A 13,762-nucleotide genomic window follows, 5' to 3' on the forward strand; every position below is an offset into this window, starting at 1 on the left:
AGTCCAGGACAAATGATGCATATGAGAAATGAATTTTCATGTTTCTGGAAGTCACACTCAACAACAACAAAACAATAACTAATTTCATGTAACTTTTTCCCTTTTGCAAAATTTCAACTTACATACAAAATAAATAAACTAAGCTTGTGGAAGCTTCATATGGTTATTTAGAGTTTACTTTTTGCATTGCTAACTACTGATATTTTGCTGCTCAGTTTCATGGGCACAACATAGGGGTCACCTAGCATCCCTGAACTTAGGACAAACAAATAATTGTAATTGTCTCCTATATACAGTGTCAAAGAATGCCTGAGGCAGAAAGGAAAAACAATACATAATCAGGAATGTTGCGCAACACCACTTTCCTAGTGGACTATAACTTTTCAAATAACTGACAAAAACAGCAAACACTGAATTACAATCAGTATCTGGGTGTGATGACTCACAGGATCTGTATGTGTGTGTGTGTGTGTGTGTGAGTGTGTGTGTGTGTGTACACGCGTGCATTACTTGCTGTTGTAATCTTCCCCGTTGACTTTCAACAAGCAAAGTCAATGGAGGAAGCCAGATTCACTTAGAGAGGGCATGATCTACTTAACAACTGCAGTTATTTGCTGAACAACTTGGCAAAAAAAAAAGGTTGTAAAAGGAGGTGCAATTCAGTTAACAATTACCTCACTTAGCAATGGAAATGTTGGGCTCAGTTGTGGTAATAAGTCAAGGTGTCAGATGCGACTTCATTTAATAACCAGGAAAGAAACCACTCAACTCCATTTGTTTGAAATCAAGTGTACTTTTACTAATTACAAACGAACAGTAGCGAAGCTAAGCTGAGTCTGGTTAATTAGGCGTGAAAGCAAAGAATATCATGTATAACTCAATCCCCTCCCCTTGGCACCCCAGTCCATAGTCCAATTATAATGCACCCAACTGTCATGTGGGAGATAACTTCAAAAGGCATCACCAGGATGGAATGCCGGACAGTTAACCTTGGCGGGAAACTCCCTTCCTCCACATGCGCAGTAAGATGGTCAGGTGAGAGTCTAGAATCTTCCTCCAGCACATCATGATTCCCCTCCCAAATACCAGCCCCCCCCTTCCCGTTACAATGGCAGCTGAAGCAGCAGCAAAGCAGAGGCTGACACAAGGATTGCCTGTACAGTCAATATAGTAGCATAAATAACTTATTTACTATTATCCTGGAAAGGTGGTATGGGATTCCCTTCTTTTTTATTTTATTTTTTTATAATCTTACCTTTTCTCTCTCTCTTTAGGCTCCTGAAGTAACTATATATTCACATGTGATGGGTGTACTCTCAAAAATTTCCAAATAATTTTTCTCTTCCCCCTTTTCTCAATGCATACATATCAACTCACCTTTATAACAGTTGAAACAATCTATAGACTAGGGCCAGAAAGAGAAATTTTACTAAGAATGTTAAGCCAGGAGCCGAGGTGGCACAGTGGTTAGGGTGTGCAGTACTGCAGGCCACTTTAGCTGACTGTGATCTGCAGTTCAGCGGTTCAAATCTCACCGGCTCAAGGTCGACTCAGCCTTCCAAGGTGGGTGAAATGAGGACCCAGACTGGGGGGGCAAGTTGCTGACTCAATTTGCTAAAAAAAATTGTAAACCGCTTAGAGAGGGCTGGAAGCCCTATGAAGTGGTATATAAGTCTAATAAATAAATAAATAAACAAACAAACAAACACATAAATACATAAATAAATAAGTCAGTTGAAAGCTTGCACTGTTTCTTTTAAAGCTATACAGCAGCATATTTAATTTACACGATATTATACTGATTCGTACTTGTTATTTCATTTTGTTTCTGAAGAGAAAGAGAAAAAAGAGAACTTCGCTAGATCTCCTCCACCAAATTCACTTCTCAAACAGCTGGAGACACTCAAAAGACACTGCACAGCTGCATTGAAGCTCTTCACGTTTATTTATTGGCCTGAATAGAGTTTTCAGACAGAATACACAGCAACAGCTGCTGGGTTACCCAGTCGTATCTGATAATCCCTTTGTCATAGAAAAAAAAAGATCCGAGACCTTTACCTACTGCCTCCTTTGGAGTCCAATAGCCAGAAGAGTCACAGATTAGAGGAGAAGAGGCTTCGTGTGCATACTGGCTGTAAGTTCCATCTTCAGCACAATTTCCACAGAGGTTCCCTGACTCTCTAAAAACAGAGAAAGAAATGGAGAGAAGGAAGAGAAATGAATGTGTTCATTCCCTTTTCATTCAGACATATATTTTTTTCAGAACTCTACAAACAAACGGCATCATGTGCATAAAAATAAAAAGATAACTGTAAATGTATACTTATCAAGAATAAAGAGACGTTAAGAGAGAGGGTTCCACCACAAAACCGCGGTAGACTAAAGCGCGTGTGACTAAAGCGCGGTGACAAAACCGCACCGTCAAAACCGTGCGACAACAGCGCTCTGACAGAAGCGCGCTGTAACATAACCCTAAAAATAACCCTAAACCTAACCCTAAACCTAACCCTAAACCTACCCTAAACCTACCCTAAACCTAACCCTAAACCTAACCCTAAACCTAACCCTAAACCTAACCCTAAACCTTACCTTAAGTTAAATCGCGCTTCTGTCGGCGCGCTGTTGTCGGCGCGCTGTTGTCGGCGCGCTTTTGACATAGCGGTTTTAGCACCGCGGTGTTGTCGGCGCGCTTTTGACGTTCGCGGTTATGTCGTGCCACGAAGAGAGAGCAGTGTGGTCTCTCAAAGTCTTCAATAGTCACTATAAAATGCCCAAGTGTGAAAAATAAAAGTTTAATTTTAAATCCTGGGGGTTTAAAGGAATCATACAATAAAACAAACTGGCAAGAGTTTTGTATGAATGTGAAAGTGAAAACTGATTGTTGAATGTGATAAAAGAGATACATGAAAAAAGGATGAGTAAAATTAAATTGAATGCTTACTGAATAGTTGAGTAATAAGTAGACAAGAAAGTGTGATCTTTTGGATTCGACCGGAAGTTCTCCAGCTGAACAGATGTGGAGGGTGTGAGCTCTCAAGAGCCTCACATGAACCCTGTCTGACAAACCTATTCAAAGACCCTTTTTGGATCAGAACCCCTGTAAGGGTGGGATGAAGAAGGGCCAGCATCTCATCAGACCCAGAGGGAGGCAATAGGTCCCTCGCAGGTCAGAGATTTGCCCTCTGAATTGGAGTAGGGGTGGCAGCATGGCAACATGGCTGCACTAGAAGCTGGCTTCCAGCCAGAACTACTGAACAGGAGCGTGCAGGAGACGAGATCAAAGACCGATAAGAAGATTTGTTTCACCCACAGTCATAAATCAAAACTTGGAAAAGGCAAAGAATCTTGAGAGTACAAACAATATTAATAGACAGATCTGGATTTTGGCAAAAGGAAAGAAAGAAAGGGAAGATGAAACACTAGCCACCCCCCCCCAAAAAAAAGCTATTTGTTTGAAACAATTTGGACAGAAGAGAAGAAAGCAGAGAAGTGACAAACCCACTCAAATACAAACTCTAAATTTGGTTTTGGATTTGAAATAGAAAACAAACATTCCGAGGGATTTACTTTGTCTGAACTTCTTCCAACTAATATATCTTAAGCAACTCCAATTAATGAGAGAGGAAATGCAACAAGGGAGAAAAATCAAGAAAAAAACACTATCTTCTCACTGATAACTGATAACCTAATCTTGACTGTGTGGGAAGTTTTAATTAACCAACTGCCATAAATGAGAATTTGGAAAAGCTGGAGGCGAAGAGAAACATACCCGAGTCTGGCCGTTTGCAAGTTTATTCCAATTAATATATTTTAGCAGCTATAAGCAACCGGAGCTGGAAGGTAGCAAGGAAAAAAACAATAACAAAATCAAGAACTGGGAAACTACGAAGTTTTTCTTCTTCTTTTTTCTGCAAAAGATAGATCCAGCTCCTCTTGCATTTTTACATTAATTGAATTAGCTAAATTTAGGGTGGACCAGAACCTTGAAATAAGATCTGTATAACTAACTGCAATTTTGGAACTGGACATCATGGAAAGCTGGGAATTTGAAGAACTACATGAAATTATATAAAAAAATATGCATAAATCATTAAAATCAAGCCTAAATAAAATTCTGAACCCAGAGAAATATGTATTTAAAGAAGAAGGGAAAGAAGAATGGGGGAAAGATAATGAAGGGATAGAAACGGTGGGAAATAAAAAGCAGACAAAAAACTCCATTGGGCTTGGCAGTGGTATAGGGAAAATGGTAAAGGGGGAATGTGTCCCAACAAAAGGGAATAAAAAGCAGACAAAAAATGTTTCGGAGGTTGACAGTGGTGTAAGGAAAATTGAAGTAGGAGGTTATGCCCCAACAAAGGGAAATATAAAAGATCTTTTTGTCGGTGGAGTGGGGAAAATTGAAGAGGGTGGACGTGTCAAAACAAAGAAAAGGGAAAAGGCAGGAACAGAGAAGTGGGACAAAAGACTTACTAGGAAAAAGTCAGACAATTAGAAATTTTATATGGGAAAATATAAAGCTAAAATAAGGGGTTTATTCCTAAATATGACAATAAAATTGAGTTGTTAACTGATTGAATATGATAATGGAAAGATAATTAAATAAAGGTTAAAATATATAGAATATGGACAAATATGAAACAAATATGGGGAGATTGTAAAGCAGAGGTTTGTGATTCCCTTTTTTACATGATAACTAAACTGACTTGCTAATTGATTGAACATGACAATAGAAGGACAATTAAGCATGGGTTAAAATATACGAAACATGGACATATATAGAACTTTTAAGATTATGAACAAAGTGAGATGTGTACTGCTTGCTATTCTATATAGTAGATTAAGGGAATTGTAATGAACATTGAACAGTAAGGATTGCCATTTATAGACAATTAAGGATAATCTAATCCAAGATATGGAAAAATGGAGAGGGAACATGAAATATACTTACAATGGGAAACTATTGAGATTTAAAGACAGAATCACAAATTGGGGGTGAGTAAGGATGTATAATTATATAAATATAATGATGAGAATTGCTGGGAATTGTAACCAGGTCTACATCTCGGCCAAAAATAGGCTGGGGGGGGATGTTAAAAGGACAATGACTATATATGTATACTTTTTGGTTCTCTTTTTTTTTTTAAAGGAGGAAGATATATGTTAAAATTAAATATGTATATTGAAAAAGAATTATAAATAACATCAACATAAAATGGAGCTCACTCAGAAGCTGAAATACACCAAGTAAATGAGATGAAGAGTGTGAAGTAGAGGAGAGAGGTAAGAGAAGAAGAGAGGGATAGGAGAGAGGATGGGGGGGAGAGGGGGAGAAAAAGGAGGAGTGGAAAGGGGAGAGAGGAGGAGAGAGGAAGGGAAGTAGAAAAGAGAAGGATGACAGAGGGAAGAAAGGAGGTAGGGAGGGGCAGGAGAGTGGGAGAAGAAAGCAATGGATAAGGTACAAATATGGTGTATGGAGAGCAGAAGAGCCAATAATTGTTTTTGGGAGTTGATGGTAAGGTGAATTGATGTAAACATTTAATAATACAAGATGATGTTGGGTATGTAATAGTATACATGTGATTATATGTTATGAAAATGGAAAAATAAAAAACTTTTTTTAAAAAAGAAAGCGTGATATTTTAAGTGCTACGCGGAATTTGTGGAAGCGACGTCGATTTACAAAGAGATAAAAAACAGATTTACATATGGAAAGGTGTTAATAGCGATGGTATTGGTTTAAACTAGCATTCACTATTTTTTCTTTTCCTTATCCTTACTCTGTGCCTTTAAATTACTTGGCTCTTACTCTTGCTCTGCATAATTTTGTTTACCCCAAAGAGATAGCATGCAGGAATATATGTAGCAAGTGTGGCAGAGCAAAAAGATTGAAATTTTGTTTTTGGTTTTTTATAGAAGGGATCCTGTTTCTCTTGTTCTGCTGCCACCTGCTGCATGTATCTCAGTTCAATAAGAAAGGAAATCATGTCAAAGAAACTATGGTTGCCTGGGCAAAAAATTTCGGTTACAATGTGGAATTGGCTAAGTGGGAAAAACTTTGGATACTTAATCAGAAACTAACAATGGCTATGGCGCATAAAGAAAACCTTCATAAGATGTTCTACAGATGGCATCTCCCTCCAGCACAGCTCTCCAAAATGTTTAAAAATCTGGCCCCAAATTGTTGGAAGCGAAAAAAAAAACACCAGGCACTTTTTAATCATATGTGGTGGACGTGCAATGAGGCAAAAAAATTATTGGAAAATGATTCAATCATGGTTAGAAAAAATGGTGGGAGACGTGGAGGTGGCGCAGTGGTTAGGGTGCAGTACTGCAGGCCACTTCAGCTGACTGTTATCTGCAGTTCAGTGGTCCTAATCTCACCGGCTCAAGGTTGACTCAGCCTTCCATCCTTCTGAAGTGGGTGAAATGAGGACCCAGACTGTGGGGGCGATATGCTGACTCTGTAAACCGCTTAGAGAGGGCTGAAAGCCCTATGAAGCGGTATATAAGTCTAACTGCTATTGCTATTGCTATTGCTAAATCTTGTTTAAACTGGAAATTTTTCTCCTAGGTATAATACCAGAGGGGTTTAAGAAAGATACACTTTATTTAATTATTCATGCACTAACTGTGGCGCGCATAAGTTATGCACAATATTGGAAAAAAGAAAATACACCATCAGAGCTAGATATAATCAGAAAAGTGTTGGCCTGTACAGAAGCAGATAGGCTCATTCTTGAACTTAAAAATAAAGGAGAATCAGAATATTTTGAAGTCTGGAACAAATTTTCAGACTTCAAACAGATTTTATGACTGGTATAAGACAAGGTGACAAGACTGGACTGAAAACTGTATATATTGTGATTAGACAGAAGGATAGACAATGTATTAAGTAGGGTAATTGTTAATGGTTGAGACTAGCTGTATATAATGTGAATGTATAGTCACTCCGACTTCGTGGTACTGCATTGTTTTAAATGTAAAAATAATAAAAATATATTGGGGAAAAAAAGAAAGGATATCAAGGCAACCCGAGATCTTCCTCTTTCACCCAAACACAGCTACTCTCAAACTTTCAAAACTCTGAAGAAATACTCCCTAATTTAATAAAACCAGCAAGTAAAATGCCAAGTTGAATATGCCAAGGGAGTTCAGACATTTTTGCTTTCTGTCTACATGTAGTTTGTGATATACATTTTCCTTGGACATAATCCAAATAACATTATCATTTTCCCAAGAAAAAATGCTAACAAAAGAACTTTGATGGCTGCTAAAAACAAAAGCTAGGCTGCCAACTAAGAATTTGTTGGCTGGAAAAGCTACTATTTATCCATCCCTCTCATTAATTAAAAATGCTGCTATCTAAATATATTATATAACTATCATTGTATTGAAATAACATATAATACCGAAACGGAAAGGTGGAGCAGTGGACTAGATTTCACAATATATTAAAGAATATAGAGACTTACTGTCCCAGGGGGTAGGACCAGAACCACTAGGTTAAATATATGAGGATCAGGCTACACATCAGGAAGAATTTCATTTCTGTATAAGCTGTCACCCAGTGGAATAGGCTGCCATATGTAGGAATTTTTCTTCACTAGAAATATTCAAACATGGCCTAGATTGTTATTCGGCACAGATGTACTACCAGATCCAAGACTGAGCAAAGGACAGATTAGATGATCTCTATAGAATTACCATCATCCCTATGCTGTTGTGGCTCTATGGTTCTATGAAAAGCTGCTTCACTCAGCATTAACAGCAAGATACACCTTGTTTGCATGAAGCTTTCAACTACTGGGGGTAAATGTTCTTTATATACCACACAGCCAGAGATGGGTTCCTACCAGTTCACACCTATTCAGTAGAACCGGTTCGTCAAATCTACCGAACCGGTTAGAAGAGGTTCCACCAGTGGACCCGGAAAGCAGGCCACACCTACAGAAGAGGTTCCAGAAATTTTTGAAACCCACCACTGGTCCTTGGATATGATTATTCTACACTATCATGCTCATATTTATAAAACTCAGTGCCTCTGTGAAAGGTAAGGATGACTACTGCGTTTGTGGTGCAATTAGAACATTGCGTGTGTTGAAGTTGTTTTAACGCAAACCAAAGATGCCTTTTAAAAAACAAGTTTACATCAAATTCTTATACATGCCAGTGCTGTGTGTGAGGTAATTTAAGGTGGTTCTGATAAGTGTCATCGGCATCTTCATATCCGGTCACATGGGCGGCAAGCCACTCCCATCCGGTCACTTGGGCAGCAAGCCACTCCCACAAAGGAGGCCACACCCACAGAGTAGGTTCAAACAATTTTTGAAACCCACCACTGCACACATCCCAAGGCCTACTGATGACCTCCAATCATTCATCTTCCTACTTTTATATATGTAGGGATTTAAGACGTCAAACAATTGCCAAAATATTTGCCTTTGGGGGTGAATCTAAAACTGCACCCCCAAAATAAAAGCACCCAAAAGCATCCAATCAAAGAAGTGCATGCACATTCAATTCAGTGTCAGCTTTCTGGCTGAAGGATGGCAGTGGTGTATCATGTTCGTCCTGCTTATTTCTAAATTCTGAATTCATACCTGCAGTTATATATACATCTCCAGCATAGCTCTATGTCTCCTCTCTATTACTGCAGAAAGATCAAAATCCATTCACTTTTGGAATAACAGCTGTATAAATAAGTGTCTGTTCCCCTAACTCCCCTCATATGTAAAGTCCAGAAAAGATTTTGCCAACTGGCAAACAGCTGAGAGAAATTGCCAAATCATCTTCATCACCTTCTTTGCCTCCTTAAATTCCTCAGTAGAAGGCCAATGCAGCTTTCCCAAGGTACACATGTTCATGTAAACAACTTCCCATTGAAAGGACTACGTGCGCACAGTGATGAAAGGGGATGACAGAAGGAACACTGCAAATCACGGTCAAAACAATGTTGACAAAATCAGTCTGCTGGGGTATTACTGGGTCAAGATTCTTGCCTGTTCCAAGATTCTTGACCTGGTCCGCTCCAAATATCTTGAAGTGCAATTCTCATGGCCTTAGGTCAAGCCAGCTAAACATTCTAGGAATTAAAAATTCATAAAAAAACACCGAAACTAGAAAAATTGGTTTTAAGGTGTATTTTTTTTTTCCCAACAGAGATTGCTCTAACTTCTGAAAAACAATGGCACGGTACTAATTCCACCTCTAATACAGCAGGAAACACTAAAATATTGCCCCTTCTTAATTTTAAGGGGAACATTTTCAATCTGAGTAAAGTTCCAGTTCACTATTACATCCAAAGATAAACGGTGATTTGAAGCAGCTTGCTTTTAAGTTTAAGCAAAGTTAAATCTAACTCATAACTTTGATTTATTTTATTTAAAAAAAGAGAAAGTGAATAATTCTACGATTCTCATCGCAGCACCAGAAGAGAGATGCTGTAACGTGAATAATAGTGAAGCATTAAATCTCAATAATAGTCAAATATAAAGAGGCTTTGGGAATATATTACTAGGAGAATTAGGAAGAAAGAAATTGGCTCAGAAGGGCTCAGCGGCAACAGCAGCAACATCTGGATTTCCATGGACCATGTAAGTACCACTATTTTAGATTTTCAGCTTCATTTTATGTCAAATGTTCTGGGACGGTGTACAAGAAACTGTTCGCTTGCTCTCATGCATAATAAAATGCAGTTGTTAATCCTAATAATGTACCAACAGGATTTCTCAACATCTTGAAGCACAGGGATCACCTTCAGCTAACCCTTCTAGTTGGTGGAGAAGAACTTTCCCTGGAAGAACACTTGAAACACCTCAATTCCTGTTTAAATTTTCTTTTTTCCTATCACCACAATCCATGTCATAGAGGCCATGAGAAATGGGGGAGGAAAAATAGTTGGATAGATAACTAAAGGAAAGAGAACATGGCAGGGAATTCACAATTAACTCATACTTCAGCAATTCAGCTGTTCAAAAGTGAATGTAAAAGACATTGGAGAAATTTCTGCAATATGGATTATCGCAAAGTACGGCTTATTATTCGTTCACTATATAATTCACTGTACTGAGTTTCAAACCATAGTGGTTTGGTCAATTGTGCAGTGGGTAGCAAAGCCTTTTTTTTAATGTAATCCTTATCATTGTGGAACAGGGGAGAACAGTTGGCATCTGGAGTAATAAAGATTCATTTCCCCCCCCCCACACACAGAGACATTTTATGAAGTTCCAAGAAAAATACCTTTCCTCCACAATTGTTGTCCTGATATGGTTCAATTTCAATTTTAATGGATTTGTACGTGACCCGTCAAAACCGCGCTCGACTAAGCCGCGCCCGATTAAACCGTGTCACTGACATCATCAACAGGGCGACAACAGCCAGCGCGGAGAAAGAAGGGCGCTTTAAATAGTGCTTTGAAAGCAAGCCGATTCAACTTAAGGTAAGGGTTAGGTTTAGGGTTAGGTTTAGGGTTAGGTTAGGGTTAGGTTAAGGGTTAGGGTTAGGTTTAGGGTTAGGTTAAGGGTTAGGATTAGGTTTAGGGTTAGGTTAAGGGTTAGGATTAGGTTTAGGGTTAGGTTAAGGGTTAGGTTTAGGGTTAGGGTTAGGGTTAGGTTAAGGGTTAGGGTTAGGTTTAGGATTAGGTTTAGGGGGGTTAGGTTTAAGTTTAGGGGTTAATTTTAGGTTTAGGGTTTACAGCGTGCTTCTGTCTCTGCGCTGTTGTCGCCCTGTTGATGACGTCAGCTACGCGGTTTAGTTGGACGCGGTTTAGTCGAGCGCGGTTTTGTGGTGGAACTGGATTTGTATGCCGCCCAATCCCGGAGGACTCCAGGCAGCTTACATAAAAACAGTTTAAAAAAGAAAGATATTAAAAATTTAAAATATAAGACAGAATGAATTAAAAAAGACAACAACATGCACTCGATCTTAGTGGGGCTGAAGGTCAATCAAGATCAGCAGCCCCAGGCCTGCCAGAACAGCCAGGTCTTAACAGACTTTCGGAAGGCCGAGAGAGTGGGAAGGGTCCGAATTTCATGCCACATCAGATTAATAGATTGTTACATTTGACCCAACAATTAGGACTCTCAATTAAAATTATTGGATCTATTCAGAGAAAGAAAACCAAACTGGACTTCTTCAGTCTAAGTCAAGGATGGGCCTTCCAGTTGTTTTGGAATTCAGCTCACCTCACATCAAGTTTAGTTGCAATCCAAAACCCCTGGATAATAGCAGGCATCCTTAAAGTTATAAATTGTGCAAAAAAGGGGATGATAGGCAGTTTAATTTTAAACAACATGGGAGAGATATAAGTACTGACATTTATAACTGAACTCCTATAAAAAAAAATTCTATGAGGGTTGTGTCAGGCCTGCAGCCCCTTTTGGGATATTTGGCCTGCCACACTTCTATCTACTATGCTGTTTCTATAGTGGGGAAATGGGAGGGGGATAGTAAGGTGTACGATGCGATGTAACCAAAATAAAACTCCTTTTAGATTGCCAAGGTCATCCTTTGTCTTGGTACCTCTGCACCTGACCGGAACTGGATGGGTGGAAGCTCTCAGCATGGCAGTGGAAGATTGGGCCATGTGATGGACTTGTGGGTGTGGGGGCAAGATCTTGAACTTTCAACAGGGTGGGGAAAACCAGGAAGCTTTCAGATTCGGGTTTCCACAGATGTGCCAACATGACTCTCTTAATGAATTGGAACTTTGAGCAATACTTTGCTTTGTACTCTGATTTAATTTTGGATGCTATTTGGAACCCTGACATTAACCCGAATCTCCCTTAAAATACTTCACCAGCTACCCCTGCAGTTGGGGTGCTGGGCGGGGTGCTGACTCTCAACACCGACCCGACCCGGGAAGATGGAGATAGAGCCCATGGGAATTGTAGCAGATAACGGATCGCTTCTCTGTGCTGAGACAATCCGCAAACATTCCAAAGCTGGAAGGGGGAGGATGCAGAGGAGGACATCTGGAGATTTATGACATCTGGAGAAATGCTGTTGGGGCCAGAGGGAGTTGAAAGGGCTGTTTCAACACATGGCTGGAGAAGACCAAAGCAATTACCCGCTAGCCGACCAGATGATTGAAGCCTCCCAGACCAACTTACGCAGCCGAACATGAGTGAAATCAACCCTTGCTTTAGCTCAGGACCACCTAGTTGGGCCCTGGATCAGCCCACATACTCCTTCCCTAGCAGAGGCTTTGCAACACACTGGAGTGGAGATCTGTACTCCTTCCACACAGCGACAAGTGAATTGACCCATTATCCTGCAGCTGGGCCGCAGACCAGGGGTGGGTTTCAACCGGTTCGCAGCGGTCCCTGCGAACCGGTTGGTCGGCGAACCCGGAAGTAAGTAACTTCTGGGAACGGCGAAGGGCGCGCCCGCCCGCAATCCTTACCCGGTTTTGACGAGTTCTGCGCTTCTACGCATGCGCAGGACGCATACAGCGCCTGCGCGATCCTCCAGGAGCAGCTGGAGTGTCACGCAGATGCTAGTACGCATGCGTGCACCGCGCGCGTGCACAAGGACGCCGCCGGCCCCGTTCCAACCGAACTGGTTGGAATGGGGCGAGAAACCCACCCCTGCCGCAGACGGATCCAATCCCCCAGCAACATGAAGAAATCAATCCATCCAGCAGAAAGGGGCTTGGGCCACCTCTCCCCCTAGCCAGCACCACCAGGATTGGCTTTCTTCCCAAGTCATGGGTGGGAGAGATACTGATGGGCGCCTTCCTTCCTTCGGCAGATGGCACCATGTCAGATAACTGGGCAGGGGCAAAAACAGTGTGTGTGTGTGGGGGGGGGGGGTTCTAAGGTTCCTACTTTTCCTTCACCTATCACTACTCACTTACCTTTCATAAAGCATTCCACTAATGGGAGGTAGCCAGTGTATGGTGAGCATATCCTGACTTTGACCAACCACCATCGGCGGCAAAGGGACAGGAGTGGGTTTTCTGCTCTGAGTCCACTGCTGGTACACTAGATCCAGATAGCAATGCATTCGTGCCACTTGATTTGGAGTAAAACTGTCCGTGCAATTGTCATCTGTGGAAGTAAGAAAAGCAGCTTACTGAACAATTTGACAACTGGATCCAGATAAGGAGTTAGGGCAAGAAATCTAAGTAAATCCCTTTCATGGCCAGAGAAGACATCTTATTTTGAAAGCCTGGAATAAAATTAGATCCTGTAATATCCTTTTTGCCCAGTATTATCATATTTATTGAATTTTTTTTATCCTTTTTCTAAAACTAGATCAAAGTGCATGTTATGTACATTGCTTCTTGGTCTTGGAACATTTAAAAAAATAATCTTTCATCCCTTTGAATATCTGTCTTCTCAACTCTTTCTAGGTCACTGGCTTATTTAGATATTTTCATCATCCCAAAAATTCTCCTGCACATTTTTTAGAGTATTTACATTCTGCCTAACACAGATGCTTCTAAAATTCTGCCTGCTCATGTTATTCCTTCCATTTGCCAAAAGATGGCACTCCATCTGTAGTATTTAATCGGATATCTTCTGGTGAGTGATCAATAGTGTTGCCTTCCTCACAACAGTGAGGCCTAGGGAGAAAGAAAACGTAAAGCATAAATAATGCATACATTTTCAGAAATAATGAATGAGTGACCTCCGAAGCTCTGAACAGAGGAAATGCAGTACTCAAACACTGTCAATAGACCCCACTCTGAAACCCAACAGGCTGCCTTGTCAAGATGCCCCCAAACTGAAGGAAATGGAAGAGGGGTAATTATCTC

General features: G+C 40.4%; 1 protein-coding gene across 1 annotated transcript in view; it reads right to left on the reverse strand.

Annotated features, from left to right (window-relative positions):
- PAPPA2 (pappalysin 2) overlaps positions 1-13,762 on the reverse strand; it is a 185,805-nt gene that overhangs the window by 102,841 nt on the left and 69,202 nt on the right. The window contains exons 5-6 of the mRNA XM_032226805.1: positions 12,860-13,052; positions 2,059-2,180 (exon numbers count right to left, since the gene is read on the reverse strand). Of these exons, the coding sequence (XP_032082696.1) occupies positions 2,059-2,180; positions 12,860-13,052 (315 nt within the window). The remainder of the gene's footprint in view (positions 1-2,058; positions 2,181-12,859; positions 13,053-13,762) is intronic.

The sequence above is a fragment of the Thamnophis elegans genome, chromosome 11, assembly GCF_009769535.1.
Source record: "Thamnophis elegans isolate rThaEle1 chromosome 11, rThaEle1.pri, whole genome shotgun sequence".
Classification (NCBI taxonomy): Eukaryota; Metazoa; Chordata; class Lepidosauria; order Squamata; family Colubridae; genus Thamnophis; species Thamnophis elegans.